Source organism: Muscardinus avellanarius (genome assembly GCF_963383645.1).
Source record: "Muscardinus avellanarius genome assembly, chromosome: 2".
NCBI classification, from domain to species: domain Eukaryota; kingdom Metazoa; phylum Chordata; class Mammalia; order Rodentia; family Gliridae; genus Muscardinus; species Muscardinus avellanarius.
Genome location: NC_137787.1, coordinates 156,272,125 through 156,290,562, shown reverse-complemented (window position 1 = coordinate 156,290,562; position 18,438 = coordinate 156,272,125). Strand labels below are relative to the sequence as shown.

General features: G+C 38.0%; 1 protein-coding gene across 4 annotated transcripts in view; it reads left to right on the top strand.

Moving 5' to 3' along the window:
* Positions 1-18,438, top strand: part of DIAPH3 (diaphanous related formin 3) — a gene marked incomplete at both ends in the record, with an annotated part of 500,946 nt that overhangs the window by 51,030 nt on the left and 431,478 nt on the right. For 3 of the 4 annotated variants that reach the window (XM_080719970.1, XM_080719968.1, XM_080719967.1), the window contains one exon: positions 14,514-14,618. The exons of the other annotated variant lie outside the window; for it this stretch is intronic. In XM_080719970.1, coding sequence (XP_080576096.1) covers positions 14,514-14,618 — 105 coding nt within the window. The remainder of the gene's footprint in view (positions 1-14,513; positions 14,619-18,438) is intronic. 4 annotated transcript variants of the gene reach the window in all.

Here is an 18,438-nt window from a genome sequence, read left to right as displayed (position 1 = left end):
TCTTGGTGCGTCCAGAGAATAAAGACCTTAGGTTAAAATAACTTAGCTGGGCATGGTGACACACACTTGTAATCCCAGAATTTTGGAGGCTGAGATAGGAGGATCTTAAAGGTTCGAAGCCAGGCTTAGCTGCTTACTAAGCCTCTTAGCACCTTAGTGCTAAGAGGCTCTCAGCACCTTAGTGAGACCCTGTTTCCAAATAAAATATAAAATAGGTCTGGGAGTGTAGCCTGGAGTTAAAAGGCTGTTGGGTTCCATCCCCAATACCAAACAAAAAATAAAAATAAATAACTTTGTTTTCATCCAAAGAAAGCCACTTTCTTTCCTCCTGGCAAGCTAGCCCCATGAGTCTGCAGTAGGGGCTGTTTGTGGGGCATGGCTGGCCTCTGTCCCATACCTCCTGCCTTCTCTTTACTCTCTAGATGACATCCACCTCCTCCAGGCTTAGACTGGAGGTGAGTAGGAACACGTACTTCCTGGCTAAGAGTATTTATAAACTGCCATTGGTGCCTTATTATATTGCTTTCCTATTGCTGCTATAAAAAGTTTTCATGGACTTGTTTGAAAATTTTTCATGTTTTCAAACAAAAAAAAATTGTGTAGAGTAGAAATTCAGGCTGACTTTAAAGGGCTCTGCCGGTTTACAAGGCTGAAGCCAGTGTTAGCTGGCTGGCTTTTGGGTGGAGGCTTGTGAAGGCTCTTCCCTGTTCTGTTCTTTAGGTTGTTGGCAGAATCCAGTTCCTAGCAACTGTAGGATGATGTCCCACGTTCTTCCTATCTGCTGAGGGTTGTGTCGAGCTTCTCCAGGCCTTTCTCTTGTCCCTCATAGGTGTCTTCATAACTCAGATGTATGAAATTCATCTCACTCTGTAGAGTTTTTCTAAAGGCTTCTCCTGTTGAAGTGCCAATCTTTGATTCAAAGAGTTCCCTGCATTAAAGGGTCTCATGTTAGATTATACTCACCCAGACAATCCAAGATAATGTCTGTTTTACAGCCTGTTACCTTAAATATACCTACATAGTCCCTTTTGCCATGCCAAGTAGTGTGCACACAGGCCCAGGAACAAGAGCATGGCCTCTGTTGGGGAGGGAACATTCTATCTCCTGTGGGTGTGGAGGGTTACAAGTGCCTGCTCTTTTGCTACTTTGATATTACAGCTTGGCTTTCCCAGAATCTCACCTGTAATTCCCATGCTGCTGACTTCCTTTGTTGCCTCTCCACCCCATCCCCTATCCCAGTCCATTTGCCCATTGGGATCATCTTTTGGATGCAGTACTACTTAGATGGCTCAGGCCTTAGTATTTATGGAAACTAAAATATATCCATCTTTTTCATCCAGATCTCATCTTTTACTTTTTTTTTTTTTTTTTTTTTGGATACTAGGGATTGAACCCAGGGTCATTCTTACTCCAAGGGACCCCCCCCCCCTTTTATTTTGTTTTGAAGCAGGGTCTTACTTAGGTTGCTTAGAGTCTTGCTAAATTGCCAAGGCTGATCTCAAACCTGCAATCCTCCTGTCTCAGCCTCCCAAGTACTAGCATTACAGGCAGTGCCACCACATTCAGCTCTATAAGCTGCATCTTCTACAAAGAGTTAACCACTGTCAGCTGTTTCTACTAGTACCGTATAATTACAGCAGTTTTTTTTTTTCATTTTAGATACCCTTGTTGATGGCTTTTTAATCAGATTGTCTTTGCAGCATGTGACACTATCCATTTCTTCTCGCTGACATGTTCGCTTTCTGTAGTGTCATCTCTTTCTCCTTCCTGATGTTCATCCTTTCTGGCCAGTTCTCCTCTTCTGTCTTATTTCCCGAGTGTTGCTGTTGCTCTCCTGTCTTTATACACTTTAGTTTTCTCTACACTCCTCTGAGGGCTCTGGAGTCCTTCTGTGCTGTAGACTGTTTCCATATCGGGATATTTTGCTATGTCTTCTATAGAGATGCAACAGCAACCCAGCTCTTAAGATGCTAAACCTTAACAGGGCAGAAACTGAATGTGTCATTGTCCTTAAAAACAGCAGATTGTTTCTTCAGTTCCCTAATGGAAAGCCCTCACTGAAACCCAACTGATTCCCATGAATGCATGGCTTACATCCATTTACTTCTCTCTCCTTATTCCTCTGTTTCTCTCCTGCTTAAAGCTTTTGTTATCTCTTCCTGCTCTATTGCAGTGACCGAGTCCATTTGTCTCTCCATGTCTTTACTTGAACTCTTATTTGCACGTTGCTTTAGCCCAAACATCACTCCTCTTTAGGATCTGGCCATCCCTCCCAGTCTTAGGCACTCCTTACCCTTCCTCTCTGTGCTGCTTGTGCCTGGGCCAGGAGTTCTTACAGAATTTATCCTTCTATTTATTTTGATTTGTCTCCCCACTAGATTAACTTCATGAAATATCAGAATCCCAAAGAAACATGTATTGAGCTGAGTGTAATTTCTTAAGATTGGTAAGGTATTAAATTTCTCTTCACTCCAGACCCCAAGCTTAGATGGAGATTAGCTTTAATTGCTAGTCTGCCCAATAACACAAAAACATTAACATAATGAATGGAAAAGATTTTTCATGCATTCATACACTTCCTTGTTTTCTCACTTGTCCTGTTGAGAGAATGAAAGCTTGGCAATCGATCAGGACACTGTCATTAACAGGCATTACATGGGTGCCAGTGATAGCAGAATCATTCTGACAAAAATTAACTTCAAGACTTCCTGTCCAGAACTATGGTAAGCATGGGAAAAAATGGTCTAATAAAATTGCTTGAAGTACTGAGGTATGAATAATTATGCTCTAATCTTTTCCTGGGAAGATATTTATCAGGCTTTATTGTAATGTTGGAGAAAGGACATTTCTAAAATATGATCATCGTGTCAGGTGTGGTGGCGCATGCTTGTAATCCCAGCACTTGGGAGGCTGAGACAGGAGGATCAAACAGGTTTAAAGACAGCCTCAACTACTTAATGAGGCTCTCAGCAACTTAGTAAGACTGTTTCCAAATAAAATATAAAGTAGGTCTGGGAGTATAGCCCAGAGGTAGATAGCCCCTGGTTTTTTTTTTGCACTGAAAAAAAAAAAAAAGTAAAGTCTCCAGGCATTAAGAGCTTGGATGACCTACCATCTAATACCTACATGGGCTTTTTAATGTGGGGAAACAACATAGATAACATTAAAGGGATTCAGATTTTATCTTAAAATTTTTCTTTGTAATGTAAGTAGAATCTACTATTTAGAACTATTTCTTAATTAATTATTTCATCATATAAAAATGTTATAATTAACATCACCATAGATGTAATCGAAATCCCACCTGAACTGCTTCTTCCTGGAGGTGAATGATACTGCAAACTTGTAATTTTCATTTATCAAACAACTTTTCTGTGTAGTAATTAAAAATATAAAGTCCCCCTTTTCTTCTGGACTGTCAGGCAAGTTGCTGACTCAAATCCCCATAATCTAATATTTAGTGTATGTTTCCAACAAATAATGACATCATCCTACACGACCACAATACAACTACCCATATCAGAAAGTTAATGCTGATCAGTTTCTGCCAACTAAATTTTCACTGTTTAAGTTCTAATAGTACCCCTTATGCCCTTTATAACAAAATCTAGTTCAGAATCATGTATCATAATTACTTGTCATGTTTTAAAAAAAAATCTTCAGTCAGAATAGTACCTGACTTTTCCTCAATATTTTATGAATTGGACATTTTTAAAGTTTCCAGCCTGGATAGTACATAGAATATCTGTTAGTTTGCACCAGTATCATGACTTAAGTTTTACAAGGCTGTTGAATGTAGACAAGATACCTTGTACTTCTATGATTTCTTTTTTGATCATAAATATAATTGAACATCTTTATATATGCTTCTTGGCCATGTTATCTACTTTTTGAGTTTCTGTTCATATGATTTCCCCATTTTTTTTTTTTTTTTTGGAGTTTTGTCTGTCTTACTGATTCGTAGAATTTGTCATAACACTAATGTGACCAGTTTATGTATAATACAGTGTTATCCCTGTTGGACTCTTTGCACTTTTGGTGGGGAGTTAAAAGTACAGAAACAGCCGGGCGTGGTGGCGCACGCTTGTAATCCCCGCGCTTGGGAGGCGGAGACAGGAGGATCGCGCAGGTTCGAAGTCAGCCGCGCTGGCTTAAGAGACCCTGTTTCCAAATTTAAAAAAAATTAAAAAAATAGGTCTGGGAGTGTAGCCCGGAGGTAGAAGGGCTTCCAGGAACCCCAGTACCACCAAAAAAAAAAAAAAAAAAAAGTACAGAAACATAGCTGGGCGTGGTGGCGCATGCTTGTAATACCCGTGCTTGGGAGGCTGAGACCAAGAGGAGTGCACAGGTTCAAAACCAGCCTCAGCTGGCTTAAGAAACCCTGTTTCCAAATAAAAATATTAAGGGGAGTGTGGCCCTTGGGTTCCATCTCCAGTACCACAAAAAGAAAAATATTAAAACCAGAAATATAAAATGCAGTGATATTATAATATAATCATTATATAAATATATAAAATGATTAGTTCCTTCTATATATTGAAAAAATCCTTTTGTATCCTGCCATCAAAATCTGTTATGTATTCCCATCTAAAAATACTTGAATTATATATCTCTAGGTCTAATGTGAGGCTTAGATCCATTTTTTTCTTACATAGATAACTAGTTTCTTCTACAGTATTCTTCTTTCATCATATGTGATGCCTCCAGCACTATCAAATTCTTATGCGTAGGTGAGTTTGTTTCTGAGGTTTGATTTGGTTCTTAGGTGGTTTTAGTTCTGGGTACTGAGGATTGAACCCATGACTGTTTTTACCATTGAGCTATGTCCTCAGCCATTTAAAAATGTTCTATTTCGAGATGTAGGGCTTTGTTGAGTTGTCCAGGTTGGCCACAAACTCGCAATCCTCCACACTCGGCCTGCAAATACTGGGATTACAGGTGTGCACTGCCATGCCTGCTTCTTTCTGTTGCCTTAGTTAATATATCTGTATAATAAACCTTGATATTTAAGATTCCTTTTTCTTCAAAAGTACCCAGACTATTCTTGGCCCTTGGCTTTTTTTTAAATTTTAGAATCAGTTGTATATTACCACAAAGCCTTATTTAATAGAATCTTTATTGAAATTGAAAAAATATATTGACTGATCTGAGGCAGAATGGACACCTTTTGGTTACTAAGTTTTTCCATCTATAACACTGCAAATACATTTATATCTTAATGTACTCTCTTATATCTTACTAGTTATTCCTATTTTTTATGTAAGCAATTGTTTTTTAGTACTCTATTAATAGCTTTTGTTTGACTTTGGTATTCAGTAACCTTGCTGAACTCTGGATAGTTTGTTTCTTAATTTATGTTTCTATGTATATAGTCAAAACACTTGTGAGTAATTGTTTTGCATCTTACTTACTGATTTTTTTCTCTGTTCAGAATAGGATTGTACAATTAAAGGTTATGAGTTGTGAATATTCAATGTTTTACAGGTCTGAGATACTGTATCAAACATAATTAAAAATAAACAACCTTAGTTAAAAATAGATGCTGTTCTCGCTGGAAACTTGTGTACTCATCTAGTACTTGCCCCACCTTCCAGAAAGCCTTAGCCTCTCAAAATGAAAATCAGATTGGCCAGTTCCAAGGTATCAATTCCATGATACTACCCAGATAGCATAGATATTTTCTCTGGTCTTAGAGTACGTAGTAATGGCCTTTTTGATTTTTCTTGTGTGTTCCACTTTAAGTTGGCTTACTTCTCATTAGACCTTCTGATAGGGGAGATGATTTTGGTAATCATAATTTGGTAAGGGTATATCTCTTAGTAATTAAAATAGTGACTATGGTACATTTATTTCTTAATTTATTACATCAATTGTCCGGTCTTAGAATAATTTTATTAGATTATGAACATTTAACTTAATTTAATTTTGTATTCACAGCACCTCATGGTACATGTTTGTATTTAGTAATATATTGAACAAGTTGACTTGTTTCTTTCTGCTTGGTAAATACCATGTTTAAGCAATAAAATGATAGAAACCAGTCCCCATAGAATTAAATGTCAGTAGGCCGGGTGTGGTCGTGCACGCTTGTAATCCCCATGCTTAGGAGGTTGAGACAGGATCCACATAGGTTCGAAGCCATCCTCAGCTACTTAGGCTCTCAGCAACTTAGTGATATCCTCTTCCTAAATAAAGTATAAAATAGGTCTGGGAGTGTTGGGAAACCAGCCCACCAGCGGCAGGGCTTGGCGAGATGAGTACCGACGGCCCAATTACCAAACGGAGCCGGGAGATATGTCAAGCAAGATCTCATTTCTCTCCAAGCAATCATATATATAGCACCAAACCACGAGGGGAATTCCCATGGGAAATAGCCTAGCCTATCCAGGATAAAGATCACTAGCACGTAGCTCACGGCCAATCCCAGGCCAGTACATGAGCCATTCATGTGTGTGGAACCTCCTTTAAAAGGAAAAACTGCTCAGTCTCCCCACCCATAATGAATGGGGAAACCACGCCTCCGGTAGTTTCCTCCAGGCACCATCTTAGTCCCTTTTCTGCTGAATCACTTTACTTAAAGTTTTGCCTTAGGCTGCAGGCCGCTTAGGCGAGGGAGGCTGCACCTCCTTAGGCACTGAATGGACACACCCCATCATGGGAGTATAGCCTGGAGGTAGAAAAACCCCTGGGTTCCACCCCCAATACCACACTCACAAACACACAGAAAAAAAGAATTAAATGTCAGTGTTTTTGTTTTTAGTGCAGGGCATCTAACCTTTAGGCCTTGCACATGCTAGGCAAGCGCTCTACCACTGGGCTACATCTCCACCTCATCTTTGTGGTCTTCTGAGCTTTGCAGTCAGTTCAGCACAACATCTTAGAGATAAACTTTAAGGTCCAGAGGAAGAAAGAAAAGCTCAAGTGAACAGAAAATCAAATACTACCATGTGCACTTGATACTTCTTGATACCCTGGCAGGAGGTGGATTTACCTAGCTTACCTTACTTATGTTGCCCCTCTTTGGGCACACTGTAATTTTTCTCCCATCATTTTCATTAATCCTTGGCTTTTAAAGATTTATCATAACTTTTCCTGTAGTTAAACGAATGCCTATTGTGTTGAGCATGTCAGGTATCTCTTAAGGGTCATAAAGACTTTGAAAACTCATCAGACCTTGTCAATTCTCTAAGTGATTGACTGCTGTATATTTCATACCAGTAGTTTAAGATTTTTTACAAATAGACTTTTCTATATCATGAACATTTTTACTTGCAAACTTAAAAAATGAAGTTCTGTGATAATTCTTTGATCAATTTTCTTTCCTCCCCACCCCAAATTGGGTAGGAATTTAGGAGGTGGTTTAAGAGCACTTACATAAAAATCTAAATTTGAGGATGAAGGGGTGGTGTAAGGCAGCTGGCAGGTTGATTGATGACTTGTGTTTGTTAGGAGGATAATGTTGATGCTTAGCTGTTTGTTCTAGATCAAAGTAAATGAGAAAAGAAGTGATTTGGGAGCATTTGATTTTTGCCTGGTGGCAGTTTGTAGTACCAATGAAAAGGTTTTTCAATGAAAAGGTAGTACCAATGAAAACATAAGTTTTTTTTTCCTTTTGCTTTTTGATACTGGAATTAAGACAAGTTGAAATTTGCTTTTCAATTACAATAGTTTATACTCTTCTTATAAACTCCAGGTAGACTATTTGGTCAAATAAGTCCATTGTTACTATTTTAGCCATCTATGTTCCTATTTTAATGGGGATTTAGTAAAAAGATAGTATATGTAGAAAAGTAAAAGTTTAACCCAACTTTTGAAGCAAAAAATATTACCTCTCCATAATCATATTTGTATAAAAGAGATTTAAAGATTTATAAAAAACCTTGGTAAAAATGGACAAAGGAAAGTTTTATTATGTTAATGTATTTATGGGCATCTCAAATATAAATGTAATAAAGTTAAGTCAAAGTCCCAGGTTCTATTAGGTTTAGGGCCAGTTTTCTAATCATGTCTAAAACTCAATCTAAAATATAAAATTGAATTGCAGAACTATTTAAGATTCATTTAGCCCTACCCTATTTGAGGTCATGAATTCTTATCTCTAAACCATTCATGGTAGTAATAATCTACCTATATGTAGGGATAAATATCAGCAAGACTTTTTGACATTATGTGATATGAAAGAGGAATTTAAATGTGGTTAAAACAGAATTAAACTTTAGAGAACTATAGGTAAATCTCTGGAGAGAGCACTGGGGGTTCATTGTGGACTTCTTCTTATTCTGCTTAACGTGTTTGTGTAATGTTAACCAGACAAAAGTTGCTACCAAAAATGGTAATGTTGGCTATAACCCAGGGAACAAAACATAATATACTATTGAAATCAGATGATTGCTGTTGACTTAAGAATTAATGTTTTGGTTTTGCTATTGCTGTGTTTCCAACTTTTATCTTATAGTATTACGATGATCAATTCATATGAATGTTCTGATCTATTACAACACCATCTTTCCAGTATCCATTTTGTAGCTCCTGTCATCCTTCCGCCTGTCTGTAGTATTTCTCCTTTCTGGCTGTATTACCCGTACCTGACCTGTTTTCAACAACTTACTGCTTGTATATATTCACCCAATTCTCCAATTCTCCAAATAGTCAATCATTTTAAATTTAATCTGACTCTCCATGATGTTAACTATCCCACTCAACTTGATGTATGTAAATTTAATGAGCTTGCTGTCTTGTAAAATCCACATCCATGAATGAAAATACTGAGCCTAACGTTTGTAATTCAGTTGAAAAAATGTCCACTTTGTTTTTCTCTGCTTGATTGCTTCTTAGTGTTTTGACAGTAGCATGTATGTGCTCAGGTATTAAGATTACATTTTTTTTCCCTCTGAGCAAAGAATATGTGGAAAATGTTTATTTTGTGCTAATAATTTATAAGTCTGATAGTCAAGGTACTTAAAGTTATCACAGACTAGAGTTTTGTGGGTTTTTTATTTAAATGTGAGTGTCTAGTCCCATGGACATAATCTTCTGAAGTTGAAGAGCTGCTGTCTTGACCTGGTTTCTGGTTGGGGCTGCACTGACCCATTTGGTGTCCTTGTGCAGGTTAAAAGAGGTTGTATGTGTTCTTCTGGGTGAACATAGCACCAAAGCGTGGTGGAAGTTTGGAGGGATCTCAGTTCCATCTGCCCCTTGACCAGGTGCCCACTGGGCAGGGCTTAGTCATGTACGGGTCCTGTTTCCCATCACCGAGGTTTTGTGTGTTTCCATCAGTACTCTAAGTGATGGATATATCACCTTGGCCCACCCTGTGTCACTAGTGCTGCTTGAAGAGTCCACAGGGGTGACATCAAGGTGGTGGGTGGGAATCACCACCAGGTGTTGGCTGCATTTGCATTCACTTGGATAAGAAAATGGGATTTATATAATCACGGGACCAAAAATATGGAAATAAGAATGGGGATGTTAAATTGATCAAAATTCAAATCTAAGCTATAACACTACAGTCAGTCAACCTAAAGACTTCATCTAATCTGCAGTTTTTTTCAATAGAGGATACCTTAAATGATTTAGTGAGGATTAAGTGCCTTGCTCAACTGTTCACCCTTTAAGACTATAGGTATACTAGGGTCTTGTTGGGAGAATAGATATAAAGGGTGGTGGTTCATAGGACAGGCTTGGGGTAGAAATTGGCAGATACATGGGTAAACTGAAGACCTGTGTTAAGAATTTCAAGAGGTGCCTGTGGGTTTGGAATGAATTATGTTTAGCTGTTTTTGTACCTTTACTCTCAGTGCCCTTAGATTAGTTATGAGGATAGCTTCTTCCCTCTCCTCACCTTCAGCTATTTAGTTGATCTGTTGACTGTACCAAATACTTTAAAGAGCCATTTTTTCTTAAAACTTAGGGGTCTTAAGTTTTCTAAACAAATGTGGCAAATTCTATTTTGTTCTTCAAATTATTCACAGAAATTCTGTTCAGTGTTTCAAGTTTGTCTTTTAAAACAAGTTTATTTTTAAATACTTTTAGATTTAAGAACTGGAAAAATAGAGAATTCTATTATACCTGCCATCCTTCTTCCTCTAATGAATATCATATAACACTAGGACATACTAGATCTTATATAACTTTAGGACAACTATTAAAATGAAGAAACAAGCATTGATATAGTACTATCAACTAGACTACAGCCTATGTTTCCAGTCATGTCCTCATATTCTAGGTTCTAATTCTGATCACAACTAGTCATCCTGTCTCCTTTGTTTCCTTCAATGAGTTCCTTGTCTTTTGGGACTTAGACTTTTGAAGAATCCTGGTTCTTGTAAGGTGCCCTCAATTAATTCCCTGACTGCCCCCCCCCGCCCCGCCCATGATTACACTGAGGTATTATTGTGGTAATAACACCAGATATAGGGCCTTATCAGTGTATCATCAGGGGGCATGTGAGGTTGCTTTGTCTCACTGTTATTATTAGCCTAGACTACTTTGTTAGGGTGGGAGTGCTGGTTTTCTTCACTGTAATGTTATGTTTTCTCCCTGGTAATTAGAAGAAAGATGATTGCACAGTTTCAAAATATCTCTATTTTGGGGGCTCTAATTCACTGCTATTATCTTGTTTCTCATTGTTCTCTCTTTGGTCATTGAGAGCTTGTTCAGGTTGCCTCCATGTTCTTTTGGAATCCCTTTTTGATTCTGGTCTTTTTTGATGGCATAGCTATGTTCCCATTTATTGAACTAAAAATATTGCTTTGCACAGTATTTTTTTTCTCTATTTCTAAAACCTATTCCTACTGGCATTCATACTAGCACAGTAAATTAGCATAGCTATTCAAGTTAGGTATACATTTTTATTGTAAAGTATCTACAGGACAATACTTTTTTGAAGGAACTCTCAATTGCTTCTGGCAAAATTAACTAAACACATATCAAAGTGATGCTATACTTGAGATAGACCATTGTTTATTGCTAATGTAGTAATGGAACTTTAGCATAAAAAAAGGTATGCTTTTCAGACATGAGCTTTTGATTGGGGCATTGCTAAGACGATTCTTTTAAATTACATATATTTGGCTAAATCCAGTGAGATTTTTTTTTTTTCCATTCAGAGAGTGGACATTTATATCCAGTGAAATTCTGCTTTCATTCCCATTGCTCATCAAGATTTGTACAATTTAGTCTTCTGTATATTTCCTCTCTAGTGTTTTATAATAATTGATAGAATGAATGTGTCACATATTCAAGTAAGCGGCTGCAGGTACCTGTGAGGTAGGTGTCCAGTGTACATTTGAATTAAAGAATGGATTAACACGATTGTTACAAGCAACATTTTGCTTGTTTAAGCCATCTGTCTGGGGTTTTTTTATTCACTGCTATTAGAAATATTACTTTAGTTTTAAGTACATTATTTTCAAATCTTGTGGTGGACACTACAAGCTTTGGTGCCCCTCACTTCATCAGATAGATGTACCCACACTCCAGGTGATACCCCAGGCCCTGATGGCTCATAGGTGTCCCTTCCCCAGAGATTGGTCCTCACCAGAACTAGGGCCCAACCACCAGGGACTGGATGGGCTGAGGGGTTGAGGTAAATGCGTGTCTAAGTATGAATGTAGCTTGGTCAACCTGGGCACTCATTGTTGGGATGGGGGAAGGGGAAGTGGCGGGGTAGGGCACCATGCACAGTCTGAATGTACGCCATTTCCAATATGATTCACATAAAAATAAAGGGAATTGGTTTATGAGATGACTAAGTCCCATAATAGGTCAGTTGCAAGCAGGGAACCAGGGAAGTCAAAAGTGTGGCTCAGGCCCTAGGATACAGGTGGGGGCCCGAGTAACATTGGCCTACGTCCTAGAGTCCAAAGGTTGAAGAGCTGTGGTCAGGAAATGGGTGTCTCAGCTCAAAGATTTTTGCCTTTTCTCTACTATTGGGACCTTAAGCTGATCAGATTGTGCTTGTCCATATTGGATGTGGGTGTTTCTTCTTAATCAGTCCATTGACTGAAATGCTAATCTCGTCTGTAAACACCCTCATGGGCTTAACCCAGAAGTACTATTGTACTGGTTTTCTAGAGTCCCTTTATCTAGGTGACTAACCTAAAATTCATCATCGCAGCCCCTTCTGTGTATGAACTAATGTCATCTGGAAGCATCTTTCTAAAAATGCAGGGTTTCTTTTCCTCTCAAATACTTGAAAATTTAATTCAATTTTAGCCACATCTAATGGGCTATCTTTTAGTATTCTGTATCTATTAAGTCTTTTAATTTACTGATTAAAGAATCTGGAACATGTTTGGCAATTAGAAATTAAAAATACAGTGAATAATTTATAACAGATTCTCAGAACTCTAAGGTCCGCCTTCCCTCCCCCTCCGCATTTTATAACTATCCTCTAACTTCCCCATTATTTCCAGGGAATTTCCTTTTATCTTTAGTTGTCACATGATAATCATACATATTCCTGGGGTAGAGTGTGGAATTCAGACACATGTATACAATGTGTAATGATCAAATAAGGGTAATAAACATATCCGTACCCTCCAACATTTAGCATTTAGCTGTACTATCTTAGAAGCAGTATTAATGTACTATATCATTATTTTGGACACATGGAAAATTCTTTTAGCTATATTGAAATATGTTACTGACTGTAATCACCGTACTGATCTATAGGACATTGGAACTAAATGTTCCTATCTATTTTTTTATTCCCACTAAAGAGCCCTTGTCTGATGTCTCTTCTATTTCCCAGTCTCTAGTAACCACTGTACACCTCTTATGAGATACATGATTTTGGTTTTCACATATGAGAACGTCCTGTCTGATTTCTCGAAGTATTGGGATTATAGACATCCACCACTGTGCCTAGCTTTATCAGTTTTATAATTTATATCTAATTTAATTGTATTAGTGTCCAGGCTTGGATAACTATCTTTCTTTTTAAAGGCATGTGTTATCCTGTAGGGTATAGGATTTTTTTTTTCCATGTAGAACCATCCAAGGAATGTCCTGTGTGCTTTATCTCTGTATCTGCTAATATTATCACTTAAGTCCTTGGCAATCAGCATGCCTCCAGAAACTACATAAACTGCTTCCTAGGTGTTAGTAGGGCCTACTGAAAATTACTAATTTTTTAGAAAAAAATTGAAACCAGTCATCACATTCACATAGCTTCAAGAATATTTCTAACTAGAGTAGCAAGAGTGTCATTACTAATCATTACCTTTTATTGGAGTGTCAAATGGAAAAATTTTAAGGTCTCAAACATTTCTTTCAAGGTGATATGAAGGGAAGAGTTTGGCCCCAAACTGAGAAAGCTAGAAGCAAAAATTATCTGATGAATGTGTCACCCTTACAAAGTTGGAAGCTATTTAATTCAAAGTCCTGATATTTATTGACCCATTCTGAAAGATGGAACTGATACATTCATGTTCTTTACATGGTGTATCACATATAGTTCTGGGCTGTGCCTGGGGAGGCATGCATTTGAGTTGGTCCTTGTCAGCCATTTCTACCTTCAATCTCATTCTTTTTTTTTTTTTTTTAAGAATAGCTTCTTGTGCAACCTAACTGGCAGCAATTCATGCATTTATGTGGATATACCTGACTTGTATTTAGTCACAATTACTCCCGTAGGAAGAGAAGTAGGATGGTGTGTGTATGTGAGTGTATTACGAGGGACTGAACCCAGGGGCATTCTACCTCTGAGATTTACCTTAGCCACTTTAAAAATCTTAAGACAGGGTCACATTAGGTTGCTAAGTCTTTCTATGTTGCAGAGGCTGGCTTTGAGCCTTGATTCTTCTGTCTTGGCCTCCCAAGTACTGAAGTTACAGGTGTGTACCACCACACCTGGCTGAACTAAGATTCTTTAACCCTTATTCTGGTCAGTGCTGTTGAGAAATGTTTTAATTGGTACTTGTTCATAGAAGTGCAACTTCTATGACATTTAGATCATTAGGTGAAATCAGCTAGTTAATTGTTTTGTGATGGGACAAGAGGATTAAAACCAGAGGATGCTTCATCATTTGCTGGGATCAGTACTAGATATTTGATGATGTGGTCTTATAGTTCTCAGAATCTGGAAGGTGGTGGTTTATTTACTTTTTAATATTTTTGGTACTTAGGAGCTCTCTCAAAACAGTACAAGATAGCTTCAGGTGCAGCTGCTATAAAATAAATATATTGACATTGTGAATCCTAATGACCTCATGAAAGGCAGAGATCTGCAACTGTCTAATTATCTGTGGTGATGTGAACATAATTTTAATAGCCTGCTGTGAGCCTAAAGTTTTTCTGGTAAGCATTTTATCTGTGAAAATGACCTAGAATGCTGTTTGTCCGTCTCTCTCCAGTTTCTGCCTCTTTCGCCTAGGCAGCACTACATGTAAATCATTCTGAAACAATTAATGCTGCTTTAGTCACAAATTATTGATTTTCCGTTCCTAGTGTATGTAGAATTGCTGCTTTACTTAAGTTCTAAAATCAGGCATTTTAATTGTGTTTTCCAGGAAGATATGAATTTAAATGAAGATAAAAAGGCACCATTGCGGGAAAAGGACTTCAGTATCAAAAAAGAAATGGTGATGCAGTACATTAATACTGCTTCAAAGACAGTAAGTAAAACTGTCAAGTTGAGAAATGCTGTTGGAGCACGTGGCGGTGTGGAAAACAATGCATTTGTCTAATGAAGTCCTTAAGGTGGTGCACAACCATTATCAGAGGTCCTCTGAATATATCACTAAAGGCACCCACGTCATAATTTGTATATTCAAAAATAGCTGGGCACAGTGGCCCACGCCTGTAATCTCAGTAGCTGAGAGGCTGAGATAGAAGGATCGTAGGTTTGAGAGGAGGCTCAGCAAGTAGTGGGACTTTCATCAACCTAGTGAGACCCTGTTTCAAAATAAAATTGGGCCAGGCGTGGTTGCTCATGCGTGTAATATCAGGATTTTTGGAGGCTGAGGCAGGAGGATTGCGATTCACAGCCAGCTTCAGCTACTTAGACCCTGTTTCAAAAATAAAAAAGCCAGGCGTGGCGGCGCACAATCCCTACATGTATAATTTGTCACAATTTTATCCATAGGAAAACTAACATTAAAATATGCCTATGAAAACCAGGCATGGTGGCGCACGCTTGTAATTCCAGCACTTGGGAGGCTGAGACAGGAGGACTGCACAAGTTCGAAGCCAGCCTCAGCTACATAGTGAGGCGCTCAGAAACTTAGACCCTATTTCCAAATAAAGTATAAAATAGGTCTGCGAGTATATCCTGGAGGTAGAAAGCCCCTGGGTTCCACCCCTGTACCACCAAAAAAACCCCAAAAAACAAAACAAAAAAAACCCCAAAAAACATAGGGCTAGGGGTATAGCTGAGAGGTAGAATGGCCGTGGGTTAAATCGCCAATGCGCCCCCCCCCCCAACAAACATACAAATATTTCTCATAACTTTCAAACTGTTCTTGGTTTTGGCTAGTCTCATTGGTAAGAAACACTGGTCAACCGAGACTTTCCTTGTTAGTGAAATAAGATGGTTATTGATGTCCAATGTCACTTATAATATTTGCATTATAGGAAGGAGACTGATTTTTAGTTTACCTATCCAAATTAGGTTACATTATACGCATTTTTATTTTATTTTATTTTATTTTATTATTATTTTTTTGGTGGTACTGGGGTTCCTGGAAGCCCTTCTACCTCAGGGCTACACTCCTAGACCTATTTTATACATTTTTTATTTTTGGAAACAGGGTCCCTTAAGCCAGCGCGGCTGGCTTCAAACCAGCGCGATCCTCCTGTCTCCGCCTCCCAAGTGCGAGGATTACAAGCGTGTGCCACCATTCCTGGCTTTAATAGGCATATTTTAATGTTAGGCATATTTTAATGTTAGTTTTCCTATGTATAAAATTGTAGCAAATTATACATGTAGGGATGGAGAGGATCGTTAAGCATCCCCATCCATGGTCCCCAGTTTTTCACAGAAATATGAAATAATGTGGGTGAAAGTAATGACTAAGAAACCAAGGCTGGCACACAGAATTGATTGCATTTATTTTATGGAAAAACAAGCTTGACAAACAAATCACATATGGATTATGAATAAATGGATTGGATGAAAAATGTAAAATAGAAGCCCATGAGGAAGCAAGGCAGTAAGGAATGATTTTGGCAGTATCAGAAGGCTGAGACAGGAGTATTGCAGGTATGAGGCCAGTATGCAATTTATGGAGACCCTCTGCAACTTATACCCCATTTCAAAATACAAAGTTAGGGTATGGCTTGGAGGTAGAATGCCCCTGGGTTCAATCCCCAGTACCCCTCTCTCTCCCCTAAAATACAGTTGGATTAGAAACAAGTTGCTTAACACACTAGCTTTCACTGGATACTTTAACCTAAGGCCAGGTTACAAGAGCATAAGTTATTTATACTTTAACTTCATTTATCCACCAGACCAGCCAGTGACTCTGAGGTATTTCTTTTGGAAGAAAGACTCAAGTGATGTTCAATTTTTAAACATGTTTCACGTTTTGGAGCCCAGTGTTCAGTTGTAGAAATCATTGCGTATTGGGTATTTTTCAGTTCTTCCTATAAATGGGCTCTATATATTGTTGTTGATACTGATACTAATTGCTTTTATCCCTCAAGGATACATATATATTGCAGATCAGCATTAGGAGTATAGGGATTTGCTCTGTTGGATATTCTTTGTTTTTTTTTTTTTTTTTTTTTTTTTTTTACAAAAGTTATTTAAAAATTAGCCATGTATGGTGGTGCATGCCTGTAATCACAGTACTTGGGAGACTGAGACAGGGTGATAGGTTCAAGGTCAGCCTCAGCAATTTAGCGAGGCCCTCTGCAACTTGGTGAGACTCTACTTCAAAATAAAAAATAAAATTATGGGGCTGGGAGTATAACTTTGGAGGTAGAATGCCCTTGGGTTCAATCTCTAGTATCACACCAAAAAATTAAGAATTAAGGCAGACCTCTAAGCCTCATGTGTGTCTAGAAGTACTGATAGCTTCAATTTTGTAATATTTGCATATCACTTAAAGAGCAGTACCAGCCAGTGTCAAAGGTCATTATATAACATTGAATATTCATGCCATCTCTATGAGGTGTCATATTATCTGCATCTATCAGGTTAGAAAATTGAGACAGAGGCTCAGTAACTTGTCCAAGACTCTTAAAGTTATAAAACAACAGAGGGTCATCCAGGTGGTCTGGCAAGAATCCTGTTCCTAAGCACTGTGCTGCACTGCCTTTGTATAGAGGTGGGAAAGTATGAGCTGCAAAGAGCCAATTATGAGGGGTCCACAGGAAGCTATTGTCATCGTTTAGCTTTGGTTAAAATGGAATCTAACCTATTTTACATGATAACAAATGAATTCAGAGATCAGGTCTTAGATCTGCTTGTTTATCCTATTTGACCTTTAGGCATCTTATTTTACCTCTATGATCTTCAAATTTTCTTATCCATAAAATGGGAATAGTGATGACATATGCTTGTTATCAGCAGTAAATTGTTCTGGTTTTAAACTGGGCTGCCTTCTGTGGTAGTGCTGGTGGTAATAGTAATTTGTTTTCTTTGATTCTTTTATTCTTGTTAGGACAATTATTATACCATAATACTACCGGGAAAAGTACATCAATAGAAGTACTGATTTACTATTTGAGGTCACATTTTAAGATGTTGATTTGCTTAGCACAGGTTTACTGTCTGTCTATAGTGTTCTAGGCACTGGAGCTGGGCCCAGGGTACTTTCTCTGTCCTGTGGAGCAGCACCTGGCACACATTACACATATGTGTAAAGTAGGTGCAGTGTGACCTGGGAAGACACAGTAGAGACGTTGTAACTTATTTTATGTGGAGTAGTTTAGAGAAGACAAGCGTTGGTGAATTTTAAATCTAGCAAGTATGAACTTAAAAGAGGACACTACAAAAACACTGGTTCAGAAAACCTTAATATGCTAATGCATTTTTACTTAAAAGAAGAACAAGCTGTTTTCCACTTAATACTGAATCTATTTCAGTTTGTATTCAATGATCTTACATTTTAATCCTCTAATCATTTTGGACTAAGGTTGGAGTTTATTTACCAGAATGGGGTAATTAAATTATCAGGATTGGAATAGATTAGTTATCTAAAGTGTGATTACAGAATTGACTCATTTAATTAGTGTGTGGAGGATCATGGCTTTTCCTAGGAGGGTTCTGAAAAATTTGGCAAATGGTTAACATTCTAGAAAGTCTAAGCTGACCAGTCATGTTTCTGCTCTGGAAATGAAAGCACAATTTAACCCTAGGGTCCGTATTTTATTGCGGTGCTTTAATGACTATTGAAAAAGTTATTGAAGAAAAAAATCAAAATGTATAGATTGAACCCATCAGTGGAGCCGAGCATTTGCTCATCGGTGCTTCTAGGAGCCGACTCTCTT